The 16,928-nt window shown below is 34.5% G+C and overlaps 1 protein-coding gene across 1 annotated transcript; it reads left to right on the plus strand.

Annotated features, from left to right (window-relative positions):
• The first annotated feature begins 233 nt into the window (after nt 1-233).
• On the plus strand, nt 234-2,803 carry LOC112025547 (G-type lectin S-receptor-like serine/threonine-protein kinase LECRK2). Its single transcript, XM_024058218.2, has one exon. The coding sequence runs from the start codon at nt 249-251 to the stop codon at nt 2,631-2,633; it is 2,385 nt and encodes a 794-aa protein (XP_023913986.1). The 5' UTR covers nt 234-248; the 3' UTR covers nt 2,634-2,803.
• The last annotated feature ends 14,125 nt before the right edge of the window (nt 2,804-16,928 follow it).

Below are 16,928 nucleotides of genomic sequence, written 5' to 3' on the forward strand. Positions count from 1 at the left end.
GCAGTAAATCTCAACAGCAGGTTAAGAGCAGCGAATCAAAACAAAGTCAATGAAGAAAATTTGATGTCTTTGTCATCATACAAGTTTATAATTCACCACACAGTGTATCATTTATACAACGAAGTGTTCCACTGCCCAATACTTGTAACAAAATGTTCCAAATGCAAATCTTCCTCTACCAGTAGATTTGTCATAATACAGTTTATCATTTATACAACAAAGTGTATCAATTATAAACTCCTAATACTATGGCTTTACAACCATCATATCTTCTCTCCTTATTGCTTCTTGTTCTGTTGCTGCCATATTCCACCACTGCTCAAACATCCAGCAATCTATCTCTAGGCTTATCCCTTATTGCACAGGAAAACGGCTCTTACTGGGCATCGCCTTCTGGTGACTTTGCTTTTGGTTTCCAACAAATTGGAAATGGAGGCTATCTACTAGCCATATGGTTCAACAAAATACCTGAAAAAACCATTGTCTGGTCAGCCAATGGAGATAATCTAGTGCCAACAGGATCCAAAGTTGAAATTACCAAAGACGGCCAATTGGTACTCAGTGACCCAACACCAACAGGCACAGAGATATGGCAATCTGAGTCAGGTGGTTTAGGAGTTGTCTATGCAGCCATGCTTGACACCGGAAACTTAGTGCTGGCAAGCCAGGACGGTAGCCATTTGTGGCAGAGTTTTGATCATCCAACAGACACAATATTACCAACACAGACAATGAGTATGGGAAGCAAGCTTGTGGCTCATTACTCAGAAACGAATTACTCTAATGGCAGGTTCCAGTTTGCACTACAAAAAGATGGAAATCTTGTGCTTCAAACTTTAGCATTCCCTACAGATTGGTCTGATACAGTTTATTGGCCAATAGGCAGCGGCTTTCAGGTGGTCTTCAATGAGTCTGGCTATATATACCTCACAGCTACAAACGGAAGCATACTTACGACTGTATCATCAAATTCTGTTTCTAAACAGGACTTCTATCAAAGAGCAGTCATGGAATATGATGGAGTTCTTATACATTATGTCTACCCAAAAAGCAGCACTAATACTTCAAATGCCTGGTCCATTTTGTCCGTTAAGCCTCCAAATATTTGCGAAATTACGGAAGACATAGGCAGTGGAGCTTGTGGGTTCAACAGCTACTGTGAGCTAGGAGGGGATGGAAGACCAAATTGCAAGTGCCCAACAAGATACACCCTCATTGATCCAAATGATGTTATGAAAGGTTGCAGAGAGGACTTTCTTCCACAAAGTTGTTATGAAGCATCATCAAAAACAGATCAATTTGATTTAAGTGAAATGGAAAGTATAAATTGGCCCCTTTCCGATTATGGACGTTATGTAAACGTAACTGAGGATTGGTGCAGGAACGCTTGTCTGGGTGATTGTTTTTGTGCAGTGGCTGTTTTTGGAGGTGGGCAGTGTTGGAAAAAGAAAATTCCTCTCTCAAATGGGATTAAGGACCCCGACAACGCAGCAAGCAAAGTTCTAATCAAAATTAGGAAAGATAATTCTACTTCTAACCCTTCAGGTGCAGATTTGAAAAAGAAAAATCATTCAACTGTGATACTTATTGTGTCAGTGCTCCTTAGCAGCTCGATGTTTCTGAACTTGCTCTTCCTGATGGCTGCTTTTCTGCCTATTTTTCGTTTCAAATATTGGAAATCAAAGGCCATCAAAACATACCCATTCATGCCAGGCATGAATTTGCAAAGTTACACTTATGAGGAACTAACGAAAGCCACAAATGGGTTCAGGGAAGAGCTAGGAAGGGGTGCCTTTGCAAAAGTTTATAAAGGGGTACTAGAAGATGAGGACAGAAAGCTAGTTGCTGTTAAAAGGATGAATGATTTGGTGAAAGAAGGCGATATGGAGTTCAAAGCTGAAGTGAGTGCTATTGGCAGTACAAACCATAGAAATTTGGTCCAACTGCTAGGATACTGCAACGAGGGGCAGCACCGGCTTCTTGTATATGAATTCATGAGTAATGGTTCTCTAGCAAGCTTTCTATTTGGGGGTTTGCGGCCATATTGGTACCAAAGAATTCAAATTGCATTAGAAACTGCAAGAGGGCTCTTTTACTTACATGAAGAATGCAGCACCCAAATCATACATTGTGATATCAAGCCGCAAAACATCCTCCTGGATGACTCTTTTACAGCTAGAATTTCTGACTTTGGATTAGCTAAGCTTTTGAAAACGGACCAAACTCATACTACTACTGGAATCAGGGGAACTAAGGGGTATGTTGCACCCGAATGGTTCAGAAACATGCCTATTACAATCAAGGTGGATGTTTACAGCTTTGGCATTTTGTTGCTAGAGCTCATTTGCTGCAGGAAGAGTTTTGAAGCAAAGGCAAAGGATGAGGATCACATGGTACTAGCTGACTGGGCATATGATTGCTATAAAGACAAGAAACTGGATCTGTTAGTGGAGAATGATGTGGAGGCAACAGATGACATGAAGAGATTGGAGAAATATGTGATGATTGCAATATGGTGCATTCAGGAGGATCCATCACTAAGGCCAACAATGAAGAAAGTGGTACAAATGATTGAAGGATCTATTGAGGTCTCAGTTCCTCCAGGTCCATCCTCATTTATTAGTTCAATGTAAATCCTCTTATGTACTTACCTTTCTAGTTGCTTAAGTCTTTATGCATGTTTAATTGTCAATACTATCAGTTTGGCAAGTCAAGCAATATCCAGGAATGGTATACTCATAAATGTATGATGATTATGTGTGTCCCAATAGTCTCAATAAAATGACAAACTATTCTTTGTCAAGTTATTCTTTATATCAAATTTGTATCAAACAAAAAAAAGGGGGTTGCCGGATAAAGTTTTTGTTTGGCACTGCAAAAATAAAAATCCTTTCCTGTTGAGTATTGAACCACAATAAAACTGATATAAAACTCAACAGCTAATGCCATCATTCATAAGGATTGAAAAATTGAGTAGCATGCTATAGGTGGAATTTTGATTCACCTGCAGAATCCCTCTACTAATTTTACGAAACTCCAATTGACAAGGTCAGGACAATGTCTAGTGTCTACTAGACTCTAGAACTAATTGGAGTCACTATGTTTGACATATTTTGCTGTGCAGGATATTTTCCGGCAGGCCTTCTTAGATGAAATATGGCTAGACTTCACAAGATCAAAACTACCGTCCTACACCTTTGTAAAATTGCCTTTTGACGAAATAGCATACAAAGATGATCTGGGCATTTAGGACTATTCGTCAATGCCATGTAAGGATTCATGGATGGGATATAGAAGTATTAACGGTACAAAAATTGAAAAGAACAATAGAGAAAAAAATGGTGGGGTGAAAACTGAAAAGGAATCACAATCACACAACCTTTGTTCCTAGTCATCCTTTATATTAGTAAAATGATATTTTGTTTTGTTTTATAATATGAAGAGTAGTACTTGCTGTGCTAGCGTCTTTGCTTCTCTTTTATGGGAAAAAAAGGGTGCAACACCAAGATATAGTGCAATCTGTAAGAGACTATGCCTTATAATATGGAGATCACTAGTTTGAATCTTCCCCTCCCTTTTTCTTGAGGCTTAACTCATTGACTCCAAAAGTGAGCTTTTTTACACTTGTGTATTAGTAGAGGCTATCAACTGATTTTTTTTTTTTTTTTTTTTTTTTTTCTTTCTTCATTTGAGGGACATTTTTTCTAATATTCTATAAATAGTATTCCAAAATGAAATTAGAACATAATTGGGAAGGGAAAGTGGGACTAAAATTTTTAGACAGCTGCATTAAGAAAATACCGAATTGACAAGAGATTACATGTGAACATACTCCTACATTGAAACAAACAAGCTAGTATCTAAAACAGTACAACCAAGTATGCTTCAAGCATTAGACTAAAATAGTACAACCAAACATGGTTCAAGCACTAGCAAGTAACATGCATCGATGCATACCTATAGGTAATTGATTATACTGAAGTAGTTGGGAAAGGACATGGAGGCATTAAAACTTCAGTGGCACCGCCAAACATTTGCAGAACATTCTTCATGGAAGGTCTTAGTAATGGATCCTCCTGCCTTGATTTAGCTTCTGACTCTGCAATATGGTGTCAGTCGGAAAGAGTTAAAACTTTCCCATAAGTTGACATAATCTTGTCTTGCAAGCACAAAGTTCCCAGTGTCGAGCATGGATGCATAGTTAACTCCACTAGCAGCAACATCAGTAGCCCAAACCTGCTGAACGTTTGTGTCATAGAGAACTAGCTGGCCACCTATTGTAAGCTCAACTTTGGATCCTCTTTGGACTAGACTATTTCCATTGGCTGACCAAATTATGGTTTTTTCTGGGAGTTTTTTCAAGCCATATAGCAAGTAAGAAGCCTATTGCACCAATTGGTTGGAATCCAAAAGCAAAGTCACCGGATGGGGAACCCCAGGAAGAGTTATCATCAAGTCACATTTATACCAAGTAGCACTAGAATGCACTGCAACTTGATATAATATATTGTTCTTGGTCTAAGGTCACCATTTTCTAACTAAACCTGAATTCTCCAAAGAAATAGATAAAGAATGATGCATATTGAATTTTTCAGACACTTCTACTCATATCTCCCTAACCCATTCAAGACCTTCAACAGTTGTAACCATTATTTCATCTGCATTGCAAGAGAAAATTTCAGTTGCATTGTATGACCTGATCAAATTTCTAAGGTAATCATTTCACATAGCATTAAACGAACATCTAAATTACACCGGCACTCTTCCTCTTAATAATCTCAAAAGAGACGTAATAATTTATTCTGAACCAAAAAAAAAAGAAAAGCAAAGTCAATCTAAATAACTTATTTTGGAATTGTATTGCAAATGTTGAATTATCATTGCTTGAGCTTAGATTGACTTCTTCAACATAGTAAGTTTCAGTACATTGCTATCACACGTTTAGGACTAGACATTGTTCTAGGACTTGAAACGAAGAACACATAGCAAGCAAACAAATGAACAAACATGCAAACTGAAGAAATTCAATGATATCCTGAAAAGTATATGTTCTAGATGTAGATAATTAAATTTAATTTAAAAGAAAAACCCATTTGCGCAGCTGTTGTAAAGACCAAAAATTTATGCTTGAATAGCTTCCTCCCCCAACTCCCACTGGAGCCATTTCTGGCACTCAAAGTTGCAGCCACTTGCCCAATTGCTTCAATTGTTGTGCCAACATAAAAAGTTATTGTTTTTATGACTGCGGGAACTGTGGCAGGGGAGAGACAGTTAAGAGGAGAGTCAGAGAAAATAAGAGAATGAGAGGGTTCTTTTTTTTTTTTTTTTTTTTTAAGGCAGGGTGTATATATCAGGTTCGGGTTTTAGAAAACCCCTTGCGTTTATGGTTTTTTTTTTTTTTTTTAAATTTAAAAAAGTTTTTTTTTTATATTGTGCTGACGTGGAAAATTTTGGGAGCTTCAGAGACTTTGGCTATATATATTTATATATAGATGATACGAAATAAATAAATGTCATGCGTCTAAGATAAATAATCATAACTTTTCATGGGCTTTTATAAGATGATTGCCATGGGTTTTGAGAATTGATAATTCATAAATTCCATGAGCTTGTAATAATATAGTAATTATGATATAGTATTTTGACAAGTATTAATAACCTTGGGCTTTTGATAAAATAGTGTCAAATAGTTAGCTTAGCTTTTAATAGTGCAAACGTAAGTTGGGTTTTTGATATTGCCAATGAAAATTGGGCTTTAAATATTGTTAGCAAGAACTAGGCTTTGATATTGCCAATGAGAATTAGGATTTGATGTTGCCAATGAAAATTGGGCTTTGATGTTGCCAATGAGAATTGGGTTTTGGATAAATAAATTGCCATAGGTTTAAACCATGGGCTTTGATTATGGATTTGAATTCCATTGATAAAATTATCATGGGTTTAGATCATAGGCTTTGATTATGGATTTGAATTCCATTTATAAAATTGTTTTGCCATGAACTTGAATGATGGGCTTTTCAAATATTGCCAAGCATAAGTATTCTTGAGCTTTAAAAAGAATAGGATGTGTGTATTGGGTTCATTGGGCTGGTTTTGGGCTTAGCTAAACAATGATAATAAAATTGGATAATATATGAGTTTTTGGGCTTTTGTGATAGTTTATACCATGACCCAATTTAGTTAATGAGATATGAAACATTTGTGATTAACATAATAATAGAGCAAAAAATATTTGGCAAAAACTCAATAACTTATTAGTGGTATTTGAAAATAAATAGGTGGTACTCAAATAAAATTAGGTGTAAAAAAAAAAAGTACCCTAACAATGAGTTTTGGTGGTGAGATGGTTGTTTATGCCTTTCTCTTAGGATTTTTTAGTCATTCCTGTCAAAAAGAGAGATAAAGATATGATTGATAAAAGATTAACCAAATCATACAAATTAAATAAACTAGCCACAAAACTTACATTGCTTAGTTGTGCATGAGGATGCTCATCAAAGCTACAAGAGATATAAAATTGAGAGACTTTGTTTCAATGACCATCCAAGGTACACAAGTACCAGTATACATAAACACACACACCATTTTTGTATTTTTTAAAAAAAAAAATCTTTTTTTTTTTAATTTTTCTTTTCTTGAAAGCAATAAAAGAAAAAAAAAATGCAAAACAATGCAATGCATGAAATCATGATTCCAAAAATAGATAAGAAATCAAGCATGAAGGTCCTACTTTAAATAGAAAGAATTAAAATAGAGGACTAAAAAAAGACAATTAAGTCTTAGGATCCTTCATCACCCACACAGCACGAGTCTTTGGCCATGAAGATGAAAAGGCACACGTCCTAGTATGAGTACTAAAGGATATAAAGGAATTAGAATTCCCCTAAAATCGAGTTAAAAAGCTCAAAGCTTTTAATAACTCATCAAGAATAGGTACAAAGCCTTTAGACAAAGGATGAGACCTATTGGACACTCGTTAATGAGGAAACAACTTGAAACAATTAGGGCAAGAGTGACCGAAAGCACCACAATGGTGACAAACATGAGTAGTTTTAAAACTACTAGGCTTCCTAAAAGGAGGTCTAACCTTGGAGGTTGACAAAGACCTTAACTTAGCACAATTTGAGCACATAGGACCAATAATATGATAAGGATGACAAGTGAGGACAAATTCATATTTTTTATTTAACCAAGGAGGAGTTCTAGACATAAGTTTAGAAATTTCAGCGTTAACATTAGATTTTTTACCTTTGCCTATCCTAGCAATATTAGCCTTCAACTCTTCATTATTCCTTTTAAGAGGAGGAATATAAAAATCTTTTTCAACAACAAGTTTGGAACTAGTTAATTTTTCAACTTCAGTTTTAGATTCAACTAGTTGCACTTCCAAACTCTTAATTTTGTCCACCTGAGATGAAAATTGATTTTTTAAATTCTCATTCAAATTATTGGCTTCATCCAATTTTGCAATCAATTCATCTTTTCCAAGTTTGACCTTTTTAAATTTAGCTTTTAATTTTGTAGAACTTTTAAGAGATTTCATACAAAATTTATAAAGCTTACAATAGACATCTCGAATATCATCATCATCATCATTCAACACAAGATCATACAAATCAAAACAATCAAGAGTTTCCATGACAACAGAGGTCAATGGATCACACAGTAGAGATTAAAACCTAATTAGAGTGTTTCTGCTCTGATACAACTTGTTTGGTTAAGATAGATTAACCCTAGTTAATTAATTCAATTACCCAAGTTGATTATTTAGGTCAAATTACATGCAAATCATGGAGGCACCAATAACTAACCAATTAATTAATATGCAAAGGAAAATAAATAACTTGGTGATTTGTTGACGACTGGGGAACACCTCTCACAAGGCAAAAACCCCACTGGGTGAATTTAAAGATACCACTCATAAGAATCTACTAGTTAATAATCAAGCGGTTACAATTATGAGGAATCTTACCACCACCCTAGTCTATCCCAAAATACTAACCTAGAGTTGAACCTTCGCTCCAATACCCAATTAGCCTTGATCTTGTAGTAGTCTTCTTTCCTTTGATGCACGAATCTCCAATCTATGACTAACCCTTTGCACGAATCCCAATACTTGACTAACTCCACAGCAACCCTTTGATTGTTGTGGTTGATTTGCAATAGCTTCACTTAGAAACACCAATGAGATCTTCAATGTTGGTGTTAGATGAAAGTTCAATATGTGTGTAAACACCTTTGAACGTTTAGACCCCAAATTACAAAATATCAATTAAAGCTTATAATCAAACGATTAATGTGTGGAGCATGAACATAAGCCAATAACAGAATTGAAAAACAATCTAAACCAATTTAAAATCACATCCACAGTAGATAATAAACGGTAAAGATTAAAGGAAGAGAGATACAAACACAAAGACAACACGCGATGTGTTATCGAAGAGGAAACCGAAGCCCTCGGTGTAAAACCTCTCCGCTGCCCTTCAAGCGGTAAATAATCCACTAAAGAATATAGTTGGGATAGATGAATAGCAGAAGACCCTCTATGCCTAATCTACCCAGTGTACCTAAGCCCTCCAAGCTTTTTGCTCCAACGAGGTTGTGCCGAACTTATTTCTTCTTTAGCTTACCGGATTCCGCTATACACCATAGCATCAACCAATAGTCATTGGTTCCTTCTAAACTGCTTCCCTTAGCACCAAATGAACCTTCTCACAAACGTGGGTATGATGAGAAAATGATTTGGTCAAGAACTTTTCAAGGATGTATCAATAGAGAGAAAGAGAGTAGAGGAATTTGTAGAGTCTCTTAGTGAAGATTGGGGATGAGGCAATCTTGTTTTTCTCTAGGGTTTCTCTCACAAAATTCTCTCTGGAAGCTCTCTTGATTTCGTGGGTATAAGGGTCTATATATAATAGTATGTGTTTGGAATACGAAGAGTCAGTTTTTGCCAAACATGGTAAGTTGGCGGCTTGGCCTCGCGGCTTTGTCCTGTAGTGCGATAGCTGGCATGACCCTTCACCTTCCCGCATGCTTCTCACGTGCACAGCATTTGGCAGCTTGCAAGCCACGAATCAGTCGCGAGTCCTAGCCTCTGCTTCTTTGCACAAAGATAAGCAATTCTTCACATTCTCTTCACACACTACCCTTACATGAATCCCACCTAAATACAGGGTTACTAGGTACTAAATTACAAGCAAATTGGCACGGAATAAAGCCAACAAGATGGTTGATAAATTTCAATATTGTTGGAAATTTAGACCCCTTAAACAACCAGATTGCGTAGCCTAGATTAATTAGCCAAGTTGTTACTTAGTCAAATTAAGCAATTCTAGGTTAAAACAATCCAAACAATCATATCAAGAATATAAAGCAGCGGAAAATAAATAACACAAGATATGATCACCCAAGAAACCACTTAATGAAAGCATATTAAAAAAAAAGTTTTGGGAAAATAGATTTTTATTCTTTAAAATAGTTTTTTAGAAAGCAGATTTTTTATTTATTTATTTATTTTGAAAATAGTTTTTTTTAAGAACAAATTTTTAAAAAGAGATTCTTTGGGTAAAAAAACATTTTTAAAAACTTTTTATAAAAAGGTTTTGAAAATAGATTTTTATTTTTTTTTTAAATCGGGTTTCACAACATAAAAAAAGACATTTTTCTTTTTGTTTGAAAACTTTCTTTCTTTCTTTTTTTTTTTTTCTTAGAAGAGGAAAAAGCATGAAAAAAGGGTATTGTTTTGAAATGCTTTTAAGAAGAACCAAAAAATAAAAAATAAAAGAATTTTCCTTTTTTTTTTTTTGAAAAAATATTTCTTTTTTAAAGAAAGAGGTAGGAGAAGATTTTAGAAAAGATATTTTCTTAGAATAGCATGTAGGAGAAATGTTTTACCCAAGCATATTTGTTTTATGGCACATTATAAATGAGAAAAGTAAAGGAACAACAAAAATAAAGTGCGGAAAATAAATTGCAAGGAAAATAAAGAGCTTGAAATTTAAATGACATAAAGTAAAGAATTTGAATTTAAATGACATAAAAGTAAAGAGCTTGGAATATAAATGACATAAAAGTAAAGAGCTTGGAATATAAATGACATAAAATTAAAGAGCTTGAAATATTGTAAAGATTGATTAAAAAAGTTTTTTATTTTATTTATTTCTCTCTTAAATAGATTTTAATCTCTTTCAAGCCTTATGGATTCTTCAACATAAAGAAATGAGAGTTCTAAGCCATCACTATTTTTATGAGATATATCCATGTTGTGGTCTAATGGAGGTTTAAAAACCATTAAAGAGAGGTAGTAAAAAATCTTTTTTTTTTTAGATGTCATGATACACACACACACACACACACACACACACACACACACACACACATATAAGTGCAATAAAATAGAAGGGGAGAGGGGATGTGCAAGAAATTAAATGAGATGACATAATTTAAAGGGGATGAGGATTGCTTGAAAATAAATGGGATTACATAAATAAAAAGCATTAAAAGCAAAATCCCTAGATGTCTAGGTGAGATGTGATTTCTTCCCCTTAAGGGTACTTCCCATACATAGCCTAGGAGATGGGCTAATACCCATTTGGGATACCAACACAATAATATAAGCTTTTTTTTTTTTTTTTTTTTTGGAGAAATACACAATAATATAAATAAAAACAATAATATGAACATTGAAATTAAGAGACGGATATATACAAGAACATAGTAAAAATAAAGCAACTATGAACACAAGCAAAGTAAAGAAAAGATCTTTATATATATGAAAAATGATGAGGCTTACCCATAAAGATTACAACAAAGAAAAATGATGAGGCTTTTTGTGTAGGGTTTCCTAGAGAGAGAGAGAGAGAGTCTTTTTTTTTTTAAAAGAATTTCCTCACTTTTTCTCCTATTTTTCTTCTTCTTTTTTTCACAAATTTTTTTGGGGGGGGGGGGGGGGGTGTTATTTATAGGGAGAGATAGAAAATGGGCGGCTAGCATTGTTATATCTTGATACACCAATGCTAGCCTCCCACTTTTTGCCACGTCATCAGCCCTTTTTGTCTATTTCAGATTTTTGGCCCAATTTTCGTGTAGCTGTTTGGAGGCCTTTCTGAGCTTTGTTTTCTTTGAATTTTATATGCACGGAAAGCTCTAGATGTCTAGTTTCCAATAGTCTTGGCCTTGTTCATCAAAATATCACGCTCGGAAGGAAGGTGACGCAAAGCTGAAAATTTTGGACGTTTTTTCTTGAAAAATTCATAACTTCCCATCCAAAGCAGATATCGTCGAGCCCTTTTGGTGAGAATTAGTTAAGACCTTGTTCTTCAAGATGGTCTAGCCCACTCGTTCTAGTTCTCACCCAATTGGTACAGTTTATTGCGCAAAGTTGAGTAAAAAACTTTCAATTTTCCTGAAAAATACAATAAAGATTTCATTAGGGTTTCAGTATTTTTGTGATATTTAATCTATTTTAACTTTGATTTTGGCCGTAAACTATCGTTTTCAAGGACAAAATATCTCCTACGAGATGGTTCAAAATTCCACACGTTCCAATGGTTGGATCAAAAAGTTAACTTTTTGACCATACCTAGTTAAGGTTTTGGTCTTAATTGCTGTAAAATGGATTTTTCAAATGTTTTGACTTTTTGATTCGCCATTCAAACATGTTGTACTTATTTTTACCCTTTTTGGTTTTGAAATTTACGATTTTGCATATTTTTTATATCTTTGTTTTGATGTGTGAATCGAGACTAGACAATATATGGTACCGACATGGGCATCCCTAAAGTGGTTATTCTTTAGCTTTTTACTTCATTATCAAATCTTGTGCTATGCTTAGTGCTTTTCTTATATTGCTTATAGGTTTGGTAATTTCTAAACATTGGTGTAAATTTATGAAAGTAAAAGCAAACAAAAAGATATGATTGAAGAAAAAGGTTCTATAGAGAAAATAGTCTTAAAGAATGAAGATATTTTTTACTTTTATTCTTTATTACTTGATCTAATCTGCAAACAATGATTGAGTATTTATACAAGGAAAACAAAGCAACAACTATTAGGATTGTTAGGTTCATATTTTTATGTAATTGACATATTCTATGACAAAACACAATTTACTTGTTTATTATCTATCATTGTTTTCCACATGGTGCATATAACATGTTTGCTAAGTGCTTTCAGGAAAGACAGGTATGAAGCCAATCAAAATAGCCAATCCTAGTACATGCTATGGTTTCTTAGGATTGGTTGTTTTTAGATAGGTTAGTGTATTTGAATATGGGTTTATTCATTGTATTCGGGTTATTATTGTATAGGGCTTACTTTTGTACTTGAGGTTTTGTCATAGATTGACAAAGGGAGAGATTGTTAGGTTCATGTGTTTTGGTATTGTCAACCATGCCAAATTATGTGTCTTGTATTGAGTTTTGATGTGTCTTAAAGTTGTAATTGAAGGCCAAGTTGAAGACACAAAGTTTGCTCAAGAAAAGTTCAAGAAAGACACATTTTTAGCATGTTTCTCGATAGTAGCTCAATAGAAGCTAGAAACTTACTATCTCCTTAACACAAGCTCGATCTATAGAGATTTTTTTCTTGATAGAAGCACGATAGTAGCTTGATCTATCGAGCTTCGCAAATAAGGAAAAATCAGCAACGCGAAAAAGCCCATAACTTATTCGTTTGAAGCTCGAATTGAGATCCGTTTGATCAGGTATGTAAAGGACATCATAAGCCATCTATTAGAAGGCTTTTTAGAGATAGAAACACTCTGTTTCTGTGGCTAGAGTTTTGTAACCAAGTTTTCTCTATTTTACCAAACAAAAGAGTTCTTCTTGTGTTTCTTGTATGCCTTTGAGTTCTGTAACCAATCAAATTCTCTAATGTAATATTTGTTAGGTTCTAAGGTCTTAGGATTTTATGTATTTAGAACTCTAATTTGTAATGTTGGCAAACCATGATCAAAACATTGTATTTAGTCTTATTTAGACTTGCTCAAAGTTGGTTTAATATTGTAAAGTTGGAATCGAGTGGCTGCAGAAGTACTTGGGACTTTCGGCCTGGCTCGATCGATCGAAGAATAGACTCGATCGATCGAAAATCGCACAGGTTGAATTTTCTGCAGAATTTCCAACTCAGCCCTACTTCATTAAACGTTTAGGGTTTTATGTTTTTACCCTAGGTATATAAACAAAACCCTAGCCACGTTTTTGAAGGTTGTCCATATTGTATTGTTGCTCATACATTGCTGTTTTGTGTGAATCTCGTGTGAGATCTTTGAGGAGCTTTCCTTTACACAAAACTTAGGGTTTTCATGGTGGAGATGATTTCAACATCTTGAAGATCATTACTGTTGCAACCATTGGAACTTAAAAGAAAAGCAAGCGGGGAGCTTGTAGCTGATTGAAGAATTCAAGAAAGAAGTAGTCCGTGGATTCGGAGCCTGCGCGTGGTCGTGTCAGGAAGTTCTACTGGTGGGTAGCATTAGGAAGTCGAGCGGGGAGCTTGTAGTCCTTTTGTACGAACTTCAATTCTTTCATAGTGAATTCAGGTTAGCCTTGAGGATCGGTGGGTCAAATCCTCCCCAGGTTTTTACCGAAAAAAAAAAAAAAAAAAAAAAAAAAAAGGAGGCCAAACCATATTAAAAATGAAAATAAAAAAGTGTTTTCAAAAGTGTTTTTCCAAAGTGTTTTCTGTTGGGAAATTTAGACTCCGGTTGATAGAATTAATAAGTTTTAAACTCAAGTTGTTAATTAGATTTATTGTGAATAAAACTTGTTAAAACAAACAAACATCAATATCATGTCAAAATCATGCAGCGAAAAAATAAATAAGACAAGATATGATGACCCATGAAAACCAATGAAACAAACTAGTTTCACAGTAAAAAACCTAGGGGGAAACCTTCCCGTAAAGCAATCCACTATAGTAAAGAGAAGTTTCAGATCTAGTACAAAACCTTTATCCCTAGATTCTTCAATCCCTGTAAATGAACTTACAGCGAAAACCTTCTACCGTTTCAGAACCTCTAAACCCTTCAATATATGAACGCCACCATTTTTTATGCATGGATCCCAGTATGTGACTAACCAAAGTGCACGGCTCCCAGTATGTGACTAACACACCAACTAGAAGAAGAAGAATGTTGGATGCAAAGTTCTTCACTTCATCAACAATGAAGATCAAGAAGCACTTAATTAAAAAACCCTAAGGCGCAAAAGTGCAGTAACTTCTTTCAAAGAGAATAAGTCATCAGTCAGTTTTTGCATATGTTCTTCTTGTATTCTTTTATGTTCTCTTTGTATTCTCATATGTTCTTTTAGAGAGAACCATGTGTATAAAGAAAGAAAAGAAACAACACATATAGAGATAAGTGAAGAAAACATACATCATCATATATATCAAAGATAAGCACAATGTATGTAAAAATGGTCACAAGACCAGTGTACAAGAAGAAGAAGCTAAAAGAAGCTCCTAAAACAACGAGGTAAACACTTCCCCTAACAAGATGAAGCACATCTCCCCCTTACAAGGATATGTATTTCTCCCCTAACATGTAGAACCACATATCTCATCACAATTTCTCCCCTTTTTTGTTTTGATTGACAAATGGTACAAGAAGCTAGAAAGCTTCACTCAAGAAACATAAAGATAATCAAGGATGATAAAAGGGGCACAAGGAATACATATACATGCATGAATGTAATGAAACAAGATGCTATGGATGACAAGATAATAGAAAGATGCAAAACATGTGAAAAACAAATCTCTCAACAAGAAAAATGTTAAGCATATATATTCAAAACACACACACACATACTAAACAAGTCTAACCAATTTTATATTTCAAAAACAAGTTAAGACAGTTTAGTGAGCATACATTAACACATGTAAACCTTGTAATGGCCTAATCATATTGTACCTTCACATGTATCAAGAGTAGTAAAGAATATTACGTGTTGTGTGTGAAAAACATCGCAAGATTGCATAAGTGTATATATGTTATGACGATTTGAGATATGAGAAAACCACTTTAACTCACACACAATCATAACTGTTTGATGGGAACTATCACCTTTGAGGTACATTCTATAACTCCCACATCTCCTACAATATACGCTTGCAATCATATTTAAAACATTTTTTTGATCTTTTTGCTTTTTATTTTTCTTTGCATATTTTTCTTTTGAATAAGCATATCATGCATAGGCATATAAGAGATAGAAAAAAATACCCAATGATATTTGACATTCCAATTTTGCTATACCGAAACACACAAATGTCATTGACATCACACTTTTACTATGCCAAAGCATACAGATGTCATTTCATGATTAGCGGGCAACAATAGTAAAGTGGTTATTTATGCATTTCTCTTAGGATTTTCTAGTCCTTCCCATCAAAAAGAGTGATACGAGTGTTAAGTACAGGAGATCACTTAATCTTACTCATCAAAAATAAGAGCCACAAAGCTCACTTACTTAGTTGTGCATAGAGATGCTCATCTAAGCTACAAAAGATACAAAGTTTAAAAAACTTTGTTTCAATGGCCATCCAAGGTGCACAAGTACCAATGTACACAAACACACACTATTTTTGTATTTTTCTGATTTTTTCCCTTTTTTATTTTATTTTTATTTTGAAAACAAAATAAAATAAAAACTAAACAACCCAACAAAAAACAGACAAACAACATGAAAGCATGAAAGAAATATGCATATGCATGAAAACATGATAAAAATGTGCAGATGCATAAAAGCATAATTCCAAAAATAGATAAGAAATCAAGCAAAAAGAGTCATACTTTAGATAGAAAAAATTAAAGCAAAGGACAAACAGAAAAGACAATTAAGTTTTAGGCTTCTTTCTCACCCACACAGCACGAGTCTTTAGCCGTGAAGATAAAAAGGCACGTGTCCTAGTATGTCTACTAAAGGATATAGAAGAATTAAAATTCTCCTGAAATTGAGTTAAAAAGCTCAAAACTTTTAATAGCTCTCCAAACAAAGGTGTGGGTCCTCAAAAGGAAACTTGTGACCGTTTGGACAATTGCTCATGAGGATACAATTTAAAGCAATTAGGACGAATGTGTCCAGAAACACCACAATGGTGACAAACATGAGGTCTAATAAAGGATTTACAATTAGATAAATAAGTTTTAGATTTCATACCTTTATCACATTTCTCAGATTGGGGCATAAAGACAATCCTTAATCCATAAGCCATGGAAGAGGAGGGTTGGAGGAAACATCATATCCTAAGCTAGTCTTATCAAAACTAGGCTTTTGAGCATTCAATACCTCATCAAACTTTGCACTAGACATCCTCTTTATTTGGGTTCTAGCTTGACTAAGCTCAACCTCAAGATTCTTGACCTTCTCTTCTAATGAGGTGTTCTCCATAACAAGAGTCTCAACTAACCTTGTAGTCTCATCTAGTTTGACTAACAGATCAGTTTTTTCAGTTTTTACCTCATTAAGCTATTTTCTACAAAGATGAGAAGTCTTTTCAGATTTTATGAATTCAGTACATAGCTTATCATAGGCTTCCTGAATGCTCAACTTTTTGGGTACTTCATCATCGGAAGAATCCTCACTGTCACTAGCACTCTCCACAATCACCTTATTAGTTGAAATAGCAAAGTCTATAACGTGATGACATTCATCCATATACTCATCAAAAGAGTCATTCTCAGTATCACTCTAAGTAGCAATCAACCCTTTATCTTTTGACTCCTTGGTCTTTTCCTTCATAAGGTAGTTTGGACACTCTATCCTCAAATGACCAAAATCTTTGCACTCATGGCATTAAATAAAGGGTTTCTCATTCTTGCCCTTCCTAGAGGATTTAGATTTTCTAGGAGGATTGTCCTTATCCTTTTTTCTAAATTGAAAAAGCTTGATAATCTCATCAGTTACGAAGGCTAGATCCTCATCCTC

This window comes from Quercus suber, unplaced genomic scaffold (assembly GCF_002906115.3).
Source record: "Quercus suber isolate HL8 unplaced genomic scaffold, Cork oak 2.0 scaffold_19, whole genome shotgun sequence".
Lineage (NCBI taxonomy): Eukaryota > Viridiplantae > Streptophyta > Magnoliopsida > Fagales > Fagaceae > Quercus > Quercus suber.